Source organism: Sander lucioperca, chromosome 19 (genome assembly GCF_008315115.2).
Source record: "Sander lucioperca isolate FBNREF2018 chromosome 19, SLUC_FBN_1.2, whole genome shotgun sequence".
NCBI classification, from domain to species: domain Eukaryota; kingdom Metazoa; phylum Chordata; class Actinopteri; order Perciformes; family Percidae; genus Sander; species Sander lucioperca.
The window spans coordinates 22,501,132-22,513,295 of record NC_050191.1 but is presented as its reverse complement, the minus strand read 5'-3'; the positions used below and the strand labels follow the sequence as shown (position 1 = coordinate 22,513,295).

The 12,164-nt window shown below is 38.6% G+C and overlaps 1 protein-coding gene and 1 non-coding gene across 3 annotated transcripts; one reads left to right on the top strand and one right to left on the bottom strand.

The window, feature by feature from the left end:
- Nucleotides 1–2,701: 2,701 nt before the first annotated feature.
- LOC116041942 (cholesterol 24-hydroxylase-like) lies at nt 2,702–10,903 on the bottom strand. 2 transcript variants are annotated; one of them, XM_031288019.2, is made up of 16 exons: nt 10,539–10,903; nt 10,310–10,387; nt 8,950–9,031; nt 8,646–8,716; nt 8,326–8,412; nt 8,002–8,140; nt 7,735–7,845; nt 7,487–7,649; nt 7,051–7,116; nt 6,501–6,573; nt 6,343–6,427; nt 5,931–6,041; nt 3,570–3,658; nt 3,365–3,431; nt 3,084–3,279; nt 2,702–3,026 (listed from the first exon to the last, which is right to left on the bottom strand). In XM_031288019.2, exons 1-15 carry the CDS (start codon nt 10,676–10,678, stop codon nt 3,130–3,132), a joined length of 1,512 nt encoding a protein of 503 aa, XP_031143879.1. In that variant the 5' UTR covers nt 10,679–10,903; the 3' UTR covers nt 2,702–3,026; nt 3,084–3,129. The 2 variants fall into 2 exon arrangements, with proteins under 2 accessions (XP_031143879.1, XP_031143878.1); XM_031288018.2 differs by having other exon boundaries at nt 2,702–3,279.
- Nucleotides 10,848–10,920, top strand: trnat-ugu. The gene has a single exon. It is a non-coding gene; the product is annotated as a tRNA-Thr (tRNA).
- Nucleotides 10,921–12,164: the final 1,244 nt, after the last annotated feature.

Genomic DNA, 12,164 nt, shown 5'->3' with positions numbered 1-12,164 from the left:
ATATTCTGGCCATTTGTAGAGATTTGTAAAAATGAACATGAACAGAATTTTTTTTAAACTTTTTTTTGAATGAATGAAAAATAACTATTTAAAACAACATCAACTGTGAACTGATTTGGAGGGTGTGTGTGTGTGTGTGTGTTAAAGAGAGACAGACAGACAGACAGGGAGAGAGAGAGAGATGGAGAGAGAGAGAGAGAGGAGAGAGATAGAGAGAGAGAGAGAGAGAGGAGAGAGAGAGAGAGAGAGAGAGAGAGAGAGAGAGAGAGAGAGGAGAGAGAGAGAGAGAGAGAGAGAGGGACACTATACACTCCAGCAGCTCGTTTTGAACCGTCTTTCGTGTGGGACCAACCTTATTTTTCAGAATTAAAGCATTCCTTTGGAAAATGCACCCTCTGAAAACTTTGTGAAAAGGTATTTTTCGAACGAATTATTTGGAACTGCTGCCACAGACTTGAACTAAAGTTATAGTAACACTTTATGGTAAGGGTACATGAATTATGAATTCATGCATGAATTAATTCATGATTTGTGCATTACTTCATTCCTTTATATCTTATGAATCATCAGGAATTGACATGAGTTCATGGCCTCTCATTCATGACCTCACGCATGAACAACACATCAACTAAAGCATTAGGTAAGGTGGGTACATCATTATGCACAAGTTGTGTTCAAATCCGAATTTGCACAGTGATGACCAAATTATTTGCAGAAAAATAAATAATCATGCTTAATTCATAATGATGCGCCCATGTACCTAATGCTTTAGTTGTGTTGTTCACGTATTAGGTCAAGAATGACAGACTATGAACACGTCAATTCCTGATGATTCATTGGCTATAAAGAAATGCAGTAACACATAAATCATTAATTACATAATGCATAATAATAAATAGGCCTACATCAATTAATTCATGTATGAATCCATGATAATTCATGTACCCTTACCGTAAAGTGTTACCAGTGTTATTCTAACGAACAACACACACACACACACACACACACACACACACACACACACACACACACACACACATCTCATTTGATAGAGCAGATATCTTCCCTATTGGAAACATTAATTCCGTGTACAGTATTTGTTAGAGAAATGTAGCTTCACCCCTGCAAGCGCAATGCATCGATTGTTGCGCATCAATTAGAATTAAATTGATTTTACCACAAGATACGATTCATTCTGCACTCACCTGTGAGCGCCCTATAGTGCAACTGCAACCAGTTCAGAAGCCGGAAGTATCGAGAGAGTGGAACTTCTTCCCTTATTAGAAATTCTTTGCTTTAACACAGGGACATTGATTTCTGGTCCCGTGCCATGCATTTCAAATGGGCCTTAACATAAGCAGACAAGAGTGCTCTTCCACATCCAAAAAGGCAACAATGATAATCAGCGAATGACCCCCACCAACAACAATCAATTTTCTTGTGCCCTCCTTTAAAAGCTCCAATTTTGATGAGCATATGTTGTCAGTGCAATCACATGCGACACATCCTGACTGTACTATCTATGAGGAATTAAACCAGAGGTATACAGATGTAATAGGCCAGCTGCATTAAAGGGCTGCACAATATATTGTTTTTTTTATCGTCATCGCAATATCAACTTGCGCAATATACACATTGCAAAAGGCTGCAAGCCATTCTTTTTTTAAGTGGTGCCTTTTATATTCAATTCAATGTCCAATTTGTTCAATTGAAGAACGTTGCAAATGATTTCCTTTTATTTGTTTTAAATTCAACGAGCAATTCGTTGTATTTTAGCAGAATACTGAAAGCAGCAGGAATGCAGAACTAAGTACACTTTAATATCGGTTTATTTATCGCTAGTAATATCGTTATCGTGATGTTCTACATCGCATATTTTCCTCATTTTGTGCCGCCCTAAATATGTGTCTTTTGAGAGCTCAACCACAAAGAAGTACAATATATCTATATTATAATACTATCATGTCAAATTTTAGCATTAAAACACTTCATTTCCTGCATTCTGGTGAATTTTTATGCACCTATTTCTACCTTTTTCTGAATCAATATGCTGGAAATATCTTAACGAGTTATAGATATATAGATATATCTATATATATAGAGATATATACTGTATATAGTATAGAGTTCAGGACTGAGAAAAACACATTCATATTCATTAAAAAAAAATAGCACTACAGAACGCCTATTTTAAAAAGTAATTAATTACCATAAACTGTACACAATAATAAACATATTTAAATAGTTTTGTGTAGTATATATTTAGCTTGTACTATTTACAAACTGTTATTAGTAAAAGCTAGTTATTTTTTGTATTTGTTCATTTCTAAGCAAATAAACTGTTTTTTAAGTAATTCCCCACTCAACAACTTTTATTACATCTAAAAAAAAAAAAGAAATGAAAAATTTCCTAAATTAAACTAAGAAGAGTTCTAATGAATTTGTATCTTAACAGGTGCTTTTTAGATTTGTTTTGCAAGGTCACATCGCCCCCGTGTGTACACTGTCAGTAACAGCCAGACACAGCAGGTTGAGTACATAAACAGCTTGGAATAAAATCACATTGTCAGGCATTAAATTAATCATTAGTTTATTGAAGTGCAAAACAAACAAAGTTATTTTTTGCAGCAGAAAAACATCTGTATGTGTACAAAACCAATAAAGCTGATTCTAAAAAATAATGTGTCAAATGGTTATATTATTTTCATTAGTTTAAAAATGTTTAATTCAGCATTTGTATGTCAGTGTTAAAGGCACAAAACAAGTTTAGAAGCTTAGTGGGTATAGAAGAGCAGTTACACTGAGATACAAAGGGCTAGTTACAGCAAATTCAAGTACTAATAACAGAAGGAAAAGTGGTTGTTTCCCCATATGCTTATTAGTGGCCAGTAATAACAGATACAGAAAACTATAGAGATATACTGTTTGTTTCATGATAATAATATTTTCTATATAAAGGCTAAACATTCACAGAAAAGTGATAAAACAACTCTGCAGCATAAGATGCTTTTGGCTAAGGCAGGAGTACAAAGCTGCAGGCAGTAAGCTAGTCTAAGTAACCCAAAAACCCACACACACCACGTGAACCATTTTTGTTTCTTCTTATGTTATACGACCCTGTAAGACCATTTACTTGTTTTGATCCCTGTGTCTGACAGAGCACACCACTCCACTCTTTGGCCTGAGTGTGCCAGTGTCCACTATATCAAAGGTCTGTCCCGGCACAAGGGGGAAGTCAAACCTCTGGAGCAGCTTGGCCATCACCACTTTAGCCTCCATCTGCAATCGCCCCAACACACACACTGAGTTAATTTCATGCGTTGTTATGTTTTTGTGTGTGTTGACTATTTATGACATCACCCACCTGAGCAAAGTTCTGTCCTAGGCATGAGCGTGGGCCGAGTGCAAAGGGGAAGTAGCAATAATACGGCCTTGTAAAACAGATAAGAGACAACATCACTTAATGTACAATATTTCCCCTTCTTTAATCTGGGACAACGATCAGTGTCCTAAAATGTTAAGACTAAAAATAAAATGCGTCATTTTGTGAAAACTTGTATGCTACTTACTTGGGAGCATCTGGGTGAAATCTGTCTGGATCAAATGTCAGCGGGTCCTTGAAGAATTTCTCCATTCTCCCAGTCGCATGGGAGCTGAACTGAATTTCAAAAAATTTTGATAGCAGATCAATATTCACTGTCCCTCAGGTTGGGGCATGTTGATACATTTTGGGCAGCAAGATATGCCCTGTCTCCTTCTCCCAGGAGTATTTTTAAGTTTGAGAAGTCACTGAGCTCTTTAAAATCTGAGATTACAGAGTTGAACTTGTTAAAATGAATGTTCCTTGTGTTACTAGAGGTTGTATATTGTAGGAGAAAGTGCAGCTTTGTCTCAACCTCACCTGTCAAACAGTGATATTACATGTTCTGTTTTCTTCCCGTTGCCATGATTTTTGTGTCTTCCTGTCGATTGCCAGTTTGTGGTCACTGAGCCTGTACTTGGTTAGGATATGTCTCTGCATTCTATCTCTGACAGTAGAGAGATATTCTGCTAATTCATAATCTCTTTTGAGGGCCACATAACATTCTAATCTACTTTGGCTTTTAGTTTCTTCTTTCCAATGTTCCAGATAGATTTCTTTACATTGTGTTATAATTTGCTTGAGTCTGATTGGTGTTTGGAGAGCAGTGTTGTTGTGAGGCTGGTCAGAGTGGGTGTTTTTTTTTTTAAAGCCCATGTTGCAGGGTTTATTTTACATTTAAACTGTTACCCAACAACATCAAATACAGTGGATATCACAAAACGGAATAAAATACAAAAAAGTAGTACTATTTTACAGCGGTTTGCAATGATTCTCTTTTCCCCCACAATGCATTGCACTACGTCACGTTGGGGAGACGACAGACGAAAGCCCCATCTCTGTTCACTGTCTATGTGCCACTGGTGTTGCAAAATATGGCTTTTGGTCTCGACCGAGTCCATGTGTCTTTATTATGTGTATAATAATATTGGAGGGAAAGTGAAACACAGCTTGAACGGGGATACTGTTCGGCTTTTCACAAGTTTAGACAGCTAGCTACGCCGACGTTTGCTAACGTTAGCGCAACAGCGTTAGCCTAGACTGCTAGCTAGGTAAATATTATGACTGCCTTTGGAGTTTCCTATATCTGCGTCCACGTTGTCAACATAAGACATGTGGCGTTAGTGCTCCTTTTGTACCATAATTGTATTGAATGAAATGTTAAGCTTCGCTCCTACGATATGGGTGGGTTTTTGTTAGCTACATACAAAGCTAACTGGCTATAGTTAGCCTGTATGCTAGCGGAATTAGCTAATGTTGCGTAACCAGCCAGCAACTTCGGCAATCGGTAGTAGTTAATAAAATAGGTAAGCTAACCACAACAGTATTGTCGCCGCAGTCAATCTGCAGTGATGTTTGAAATAGAGACGCTTGTGGATGCGTTAGCTGTCGTGGTTAGCTCGCCGGAACTACTGCCGAAGCTGCTGGCTGGCTACGCAACGTTAGCTAATTCCGCTAGCACAGGCTAACTATAGCCAGTTAACTTTGTGTGTAACGTAGCTAACAAAAACCCACCCATCTCGTAGGAGCGAAGCTTAACATTTCTTTCAATACAATTATGGTACAAAAGGAGCACTAACGCCACATGTCTTATGTTGACAACGTGGACGCAGATATAGGAAACGAAGGCAGTCGTAATATTTACCTAGCCGTCTAGGCTAACGCTGTTGCGCTAACGTTAGCAAAACGTCGGCGTAGCTTTAGCTAGCTGTCTAAACTTGTGAAAAGCCGAACAGCATCCCCATCCAAGTAATAAATGAACACTAGGCAAATATGTTGTTACTGGAGCTAGTAGGGTCCATCAAAACGTGAGATATCTAATCGAAAATGTGTTTACAACGTCGGGGGATTTCACAGGTAGGACTGACTGGCAAGTTAGCCCATAGCTAGCATGATGCCTTCTATTTCTAGATCTAGCTAGATTACCAGTACTTATCTGAACTAGCTACCGACATGATCACTGTCACTAAATATAAAGAATACATTGACTTTCACTCGGTGCTATTCACTGACAGTAAAAACACCTCTTCCACCTCTTCCTCATCCCAGTCTGTCACCATAGTTCTAGTACTAGGCTGAGGCACGTCTCCCCAACGTGACGTCATCACCGAATTGCGTTAAAAAACCCACTAAACGACTAAAAACTGGCCTTTAACACTATTTGGTGACATTTTTAACAATGATATACATATGTTGAGTACTTTATGTATCCATTAATCAACAGTGGTGGTTAACCTGCAACATGGGCTTTAAGTGATAGGTGCCATTGTGCTTATGTACATAAATAAATAAAAAACTAACTATAAAACCTTTTGGGTTCTGACACACTTCCTGCTTTAGATGTACGCACATAACATGAGACTCCTCCCGGTATGTGGATTCCATCAATGACAATGTCTTCCAGTACATCACGAGATGTGCCTGGAGCTGTCGAGTACATCCTCAGAGTCTCTTTCAGTACCTGGGAGGAGTTACAGTGTGATCTCAGGTCAATTCCTTAAAAAATAAAATGTATTCAAGTAGTAGTAGAATTACAGAGAGGAGGCAAATCTTGGTTTAGCGTGTCATCTGTAGATGGAGCCATTTTTCATATTGAAAACAAGAACACTTATACTTATACTCACTCACTTAGCACCTGAGATCAATTAAGTCTGTGAGTCTTTAGTCCTTAGTCCTCAGGGCTCACTTTGGGATTGGGCCAGTGATTCACAACATGCTTCACTCCTAAAGAGCTAAACCATCTTTTTCCTAACTTCATGTACCTGTGAGAGGTAGACCAGTTTCCCCAGATCATCATAACTGATCTCCTGTTTCATCCCAATGACATCATCCACCTCTTTCTTCGCTCTGAGAAATAAAAACCAACTGAAGAAACCATTATTCAAAAGCGACAATGTGAAACCTCATTTTTGGTTCTTACTTCTCCAGAATGTCAGGATGTCTCCCAAGTTCCATGATGCAAAAAGCCAGTTGATTAGCAGTTGTTTCTTGCCCTAAAATATTAGAACATTACCTTCAAAACCCCAAAGTTGTGCTTAAAGGAACAGTTCATCAAAAACACAATAAAATGTAGGACTTTTTTTCTTATTTATTTTGTTTTATGTGATGTCTCCCCCCCCCCCCCTAATACTGTATGTCTTTATAGTCTGATTTTGTCTGCTTCTTGTCTATTGTTTCCTGTGTATAACACCAAGGACCGTGCTGGAAATAAGTATTTTACTTTAGCATGTCATCCTTTGGATTACTGTTTTATCGTCTTGATCCAGAAATCAATCAATCAATCAATCAATTTAACTCCCAATGTGTCCAGAATTCACACCTAAACTGGTGGATAGTTCCTATTCTAGGTAAGAGGGAAATATGTTTTATTGAAAGTGTCCCTTTAACATTGTTAGCCTCTCTATGAAGCACAGCTTCAAGCTTCTTTTTGGATCATTTCACACATCAAAGCAGAGATGACACAGACTCACCCGCAATGAAAAATGTCACAAAATTGTCCAACATCAACTCTTCGTCTTCTTTAGTCATGCTTTCCTCTGGAATAATAAGAAAAGAACCTCAAACAAGTAAACCAATATATCTAGTTATCTTATCATATAATCTGTAACATTAAAATCCATGTTTGACTGAAAGTTGAACTCATCTATACATGCATATTAACTGGCCTGTCCTATCTACTGTATCTGATTGTGAACAGGTAGTAGCTTAACACTGCACTTCTGCTCTGCAAATCTAATACTATGGAATGGTAACGATGCACATGACATGTTGAGATAAAGATGCTTGTAGTTCACATGTAGTCTTTCTATTTGCCTTTGTCACAGTGTCCAGGCAAAACATGACCATACGATCAACCATAAAAACCTGGAGGACATTATACAACATCTGAAAACCTCCTCCTGTTACCTTTGCCAGCTGATTTGATGATCTGTGTGAGGATGTCCTTGGGGACGTCATCGCCGTTTTGCATGGCAGTCTTTCGGTCATTAATCCACTTAGCTCCAGTTGTGCGCAGCAGGCGGCAAGCTTCCCTCACTTTCTTAATGAATGGTCGGTTCTTCAGCTTGTACTGGAAATGCAAGATTTGAGGATCGCAAACAGTTTATAATATCGTCACCACACAAACTCCTCACAAATGTGTAGTGAAGTCATACCTCATAGAAGATGTCTCTGGCTATGTAGAGCATCCCTTTCAGACATGTCTCGATGGCTTCAGGGAAAATTAATCTATCCTTCTGCAGGTCTAAATCCACCCCAAATGCAACCTGAGAGTTATCAAGAAAATAAGGTAGTTACAACTTGATTATACATTTCTTTTTTTTTTTTACTTTCGTCATAAGCTGGTGCTTTTGTCACATGCAAGAAAAACTTTTTGGATCATTACTGCTGCGGAAGATGTAAAACAGACTATAGCACAATACCTTAGCAATAACATCAAGGGTAAAAGAGTTCATGAGGTGGAGCATGCTGCCCTCTGTCATGTTATCAGCGACATCTGTAAGTGTAGTCATCAGTTTCTCTGCCCTCTCGTTGAAGGTGCCGGTTAGACCTCTCAAATACCTGGAAATGTAGTAGTTTTAGACAGTGGACTAGCAGGACATACAATTGGACAATGTTCTCCAAAAGAAACAAGAGCAAAAGATACCCACAATCTAAACAGAATCTACAATGATTGCAAACACTGAATATAAAATGAAGGTTGAGCAGATAGTTGATTCTATCTTTGTGATTATTAAATAACTCACAAGCTGCTGAACGCAGGGTCCATGATCCGCCGCTGTTTATACCACTTCTCATGATCTCTTGCTGTTATCAGGCCATTACCTAGAAACCTTGAAAAGAGACATGGAACACAGGACATTCAAAATAGCTATATAAGGTTGTAAATGATTCGGCATAACAGAACAGTAAAGGGAACCAAACTAAAGTGGGCTGATAATACTCACATACAGAAAACATTTAAGTTGTTGTCAGTTCAGAAATGTAACATATTGACAGTATGACAGATTACACTGTTATGAAAAAGTATGGAAAGTATAACTAATCTGATAGTGTGACAAATTACCTTTGACCAAACAGGTTGAAGATTTTGCTGTAGAATATATCTTTTGGATACTTTGGGGACATCAGGATCTCCTGAAACAGAGCCAATCACAAGAGGGAAGATTGAAAGGCAAGGTGTTTTTAATGTTAATATTATCAAGATATATGCTTATCCATTTTTACCCAAAAGGACAATAGTTGGCACTGTAGGGACATTTTTTACCAAAGCAGGACTATAGCTGTCTTTATGCGCACTTTTACACTGTTTACTGTGCAATGCTTATGCAACTGCTGGTTATATAACTACTGTAAGGTGCTGTGTTTACCTTGGTCGCTTCTGGGCAGGTCACAATGATCGCAACGTAATGCAGAACATTTATTCTGCAAACAGGCCCATATGTCTCAGCCCTGTGAATGACATGTCATATTATCGTTATTACAGGTAACTAACTAGCACACCACGGGTTAAGCACTATAGTTTACATCACATCCGTCTTTCACCAGAATATCAGAAAATCCAATGCAAAAAATCTGAACCAACACCGTCAAGTCAGGTCCCAGCTGCTACCTAGGTACCATCATAGAACAGATATGAGATGTAATTCTGACTTGCTAACACCAAAGAATTTCTAATATGGGAAGAAGTTCCACTCTCTCGTTACTTCCGGCTTCTGAACTGGTTGCAGTTCCACCAGAGTTCCATATAGGGGGCGCTCACAGGCGAGTGCAGAATGAATGGGACTCTATGGAGCTATACCCCTCAAAATCCACTTTTCTCAGGATATAATTTTTTGTCTAGTATTTTGAATGTTGCATTTGAAAGGGGAGGCTAAGAAAATACACACTGCTGGGTGTTAGATTTTTTTAAAGTGGCTTTTTTGTTCTAAAAAGCCTTTTAAAATGTCAATGACGTCATACACATATACGGCCAGAGATTCTGCTTTACGGCAAGCTCTGACTCGCTTCCTTTTTTCTCTCGAGGCATCGACAACACAGCTGACAGATTAGACTCTCCCTGTCAATACAAGTGCTAGAAAGAGGTTTGCTAATGTTTTAAAGACCACGCCGAAATATTCACTCTGGCATTCTGGTTCTGCTTCGGATGCTGTCAAGCGGGATCTCCGATCGTAATCAGTCCTTCACTGACCAATCAGCATTCATTAGCAGAATGCTAGCGTGTTATGGGCAACAACGACTCAACCTGTAACAAATCAAAAGGGCATAAGTACTCGTTCATTCAACTTTTGACCTATAATCCATGTTGAACTTGCAAAAACTACAATCAAATCTGAGATTTCTCAACGACAATCAGGCGAAAGAGACAAATTTAGCCGTCTAGCTCCATAGAGTCCCATTCATTTTGCACTGGACCGTGATCACCCCCAGTGGAACTCTGGTGGAACTGCAACCAAAGTAGGTACAATGGGGCTTAATAGGGAATGGAACGGCTTTCCGTAGACGGGCTTTGCTAACACCGTGATGGAACCACATTGCAGCCATTTTACCTGGCTCAGGTTTTAAACAAGTTTTAGACTTGACTTTTAGACCATTTTGTTTTATATCTGGTACACAGGGCCTGCATGGCGTTTGTTCTGAGTTGACATTTTTTCATTTAAGTGTTATGTTGTGATATTCACATAACCTACTTTTGTCTTAAGCAAATGCATGAAACATAATTGTGCTTACCATTCCAGAAACTTGTCGTGAATGATGTCGTCTTTTTTCATTAACCTTAAAAAGGTTGGTGAATGTCCGAAGAGAAAACTGTGGGCGAAAAAATCAAAAAGTGCCAGGTAATGTCAACAACACAATAGTTAGTTAGCTAATGTTAGCTCGCTAGGTGACAAGAAAACTAACAACGTTATCGCTAGAATCAACTTAACGACAAACCACCATGCACTTAACGTTAACTTACTTGTCTCTCGGTGGCCCGGGTATGTGGTCATATTTCCTATGAATGTGTTTAACATATAAGCAATAACCAAGAAACGATATGAAAATCAGTAAGAGCAGAAACAAAGCAGTCCAGCTCAAAATTACATGGAAAACTGCCATTTTGGTGACTCAAGCTCAATAGACTGTAACGTTAGACCGCCAGAAAGCTAGTCCAAAGTCTGTTAGACTCGTTCGTGAAGTTCTCCAGGTCAGTAACTGCGACAAAACGACTTCCGGATTACCTTTCACACCTTCAAATTTTCATTGTAGTCATGATAGTGCTAGTTCGGGCTCCATAGCTCAGTGGTTAGAGCACTGGTCTTGTAAACCAGGGGTCGCGAGTTCGATCCTCGCTGGGGCCTGCCGGGTTAACCTTTTTCACTTTCAGACGCGAGTTTGTTTACTGCTTTAACGTGGCTTATCAGTTTTACCGTTGGACGTCAGTGGTGTTGTTGGTAAGCCGGTACCAACGAAATAATGATGTTTTTATTACTAACGTGCTGTGAATAATTCTAATTGGCAAATTAGCTTTACACCAATTGTAACGTTAGCCATTACAGGTTTTATTATTGGCACATTAGCTTGCTAACAGCTAAGTAAGGGTATATACATTAACGTTAGCTGTAACCTGCTCGCCTTTACAACCAAAATGTCGCAGCAAAACAGTCATTTGCAAGAGCTTGTAAGTACTCACCATCACCAGGAAGTTATGCTTAATCAGTCTCTATCAGTGGCAGACATGCAATTGCTGCTAGTCTTGCCAGAACACTAAAAAAATATTATAAAAAAAATATTTTTTATATGAAACTTTTTATACTGACAACCAGAGAAAAAAATATATATAAAAAGAAGAGTTTAGATGTTTTCAAAAATTAAACTCATTGTTGCACTTGTAAGACAGTGAAAATGCATCAGAAATGAGTAGCCTACAGTCAGTGTATTTCAGCTATATTGAAGTCCTAAACACTGAGCCATCATTAGGAACACTCAGGTTTTAGTACAGACACGTTTAGACCTGATTATAGTTATTGAGACAAATATGTCTTAAAAAAGTTGGGGCTTGATGGCAGTAAAAACTATAGCCTTTCATCCTATCTATTTTAAAGTGGCTGTTTTGTCATTGAGTTTGGTAGGGATCATTAATAATATTATCATCATTAAGCTATTTCTTCAGAACTTTCTCTGAGCTATTATGCCTCATTAATTAAGCAGAAGAAGGCCTATGTGGAACTGTACCTTGTAAACTTCAGTTTATGATAAACATGGTGTTGAGTTAAGTTTAGTCAGTAGAGTTTAGAAGTTTTCACGACTTCAAAACTTTTAACCAAATTGTACTGCTTTGCACCTCAGAGTTCATCCCTCACCAATCAGTTTCAGGGGATTCCTCCATGACTGAAAACAGGACCAGTATTGCCAATCGGAGCTTACAACTACGTAGATAGATGCACTTCACACATCAGAACCCTCCCTCGGTTTATACAATTACACTCGTCTCCAGGAGCACTGCAATAACAGCGTAACTGTTTGTGTCAATACTGAATCCCATATAGGCTTAATAAAGAGATGCATACAGAAATGATAGGCTAAGTGATGCAGATGGACATTG

Coding starts and splice junctions, on each gene's coding strand:
- LOC116041942 (XM_031288018.2), bottom strand. CDS start 10,678: ATGGCAGTTTTCCATGTAATTTTGAGCTGGACTGCTTTGTTTCTGCTC. Junction 8,717..8,949: donor CCTGCCCAGAAGCGACCAAG/GTAAACACAGCA, acceptor GCTCTGTTTCAG/GAGATCCTGATGTCCCCAAA. Junction 3,280..3,364: donor TAGGACAGAACTTTGCTCAG/GTGGGTGATGTC, acceptor GGGCGATTGCAG/ATGGAGGCTAAAGTGGTGAT.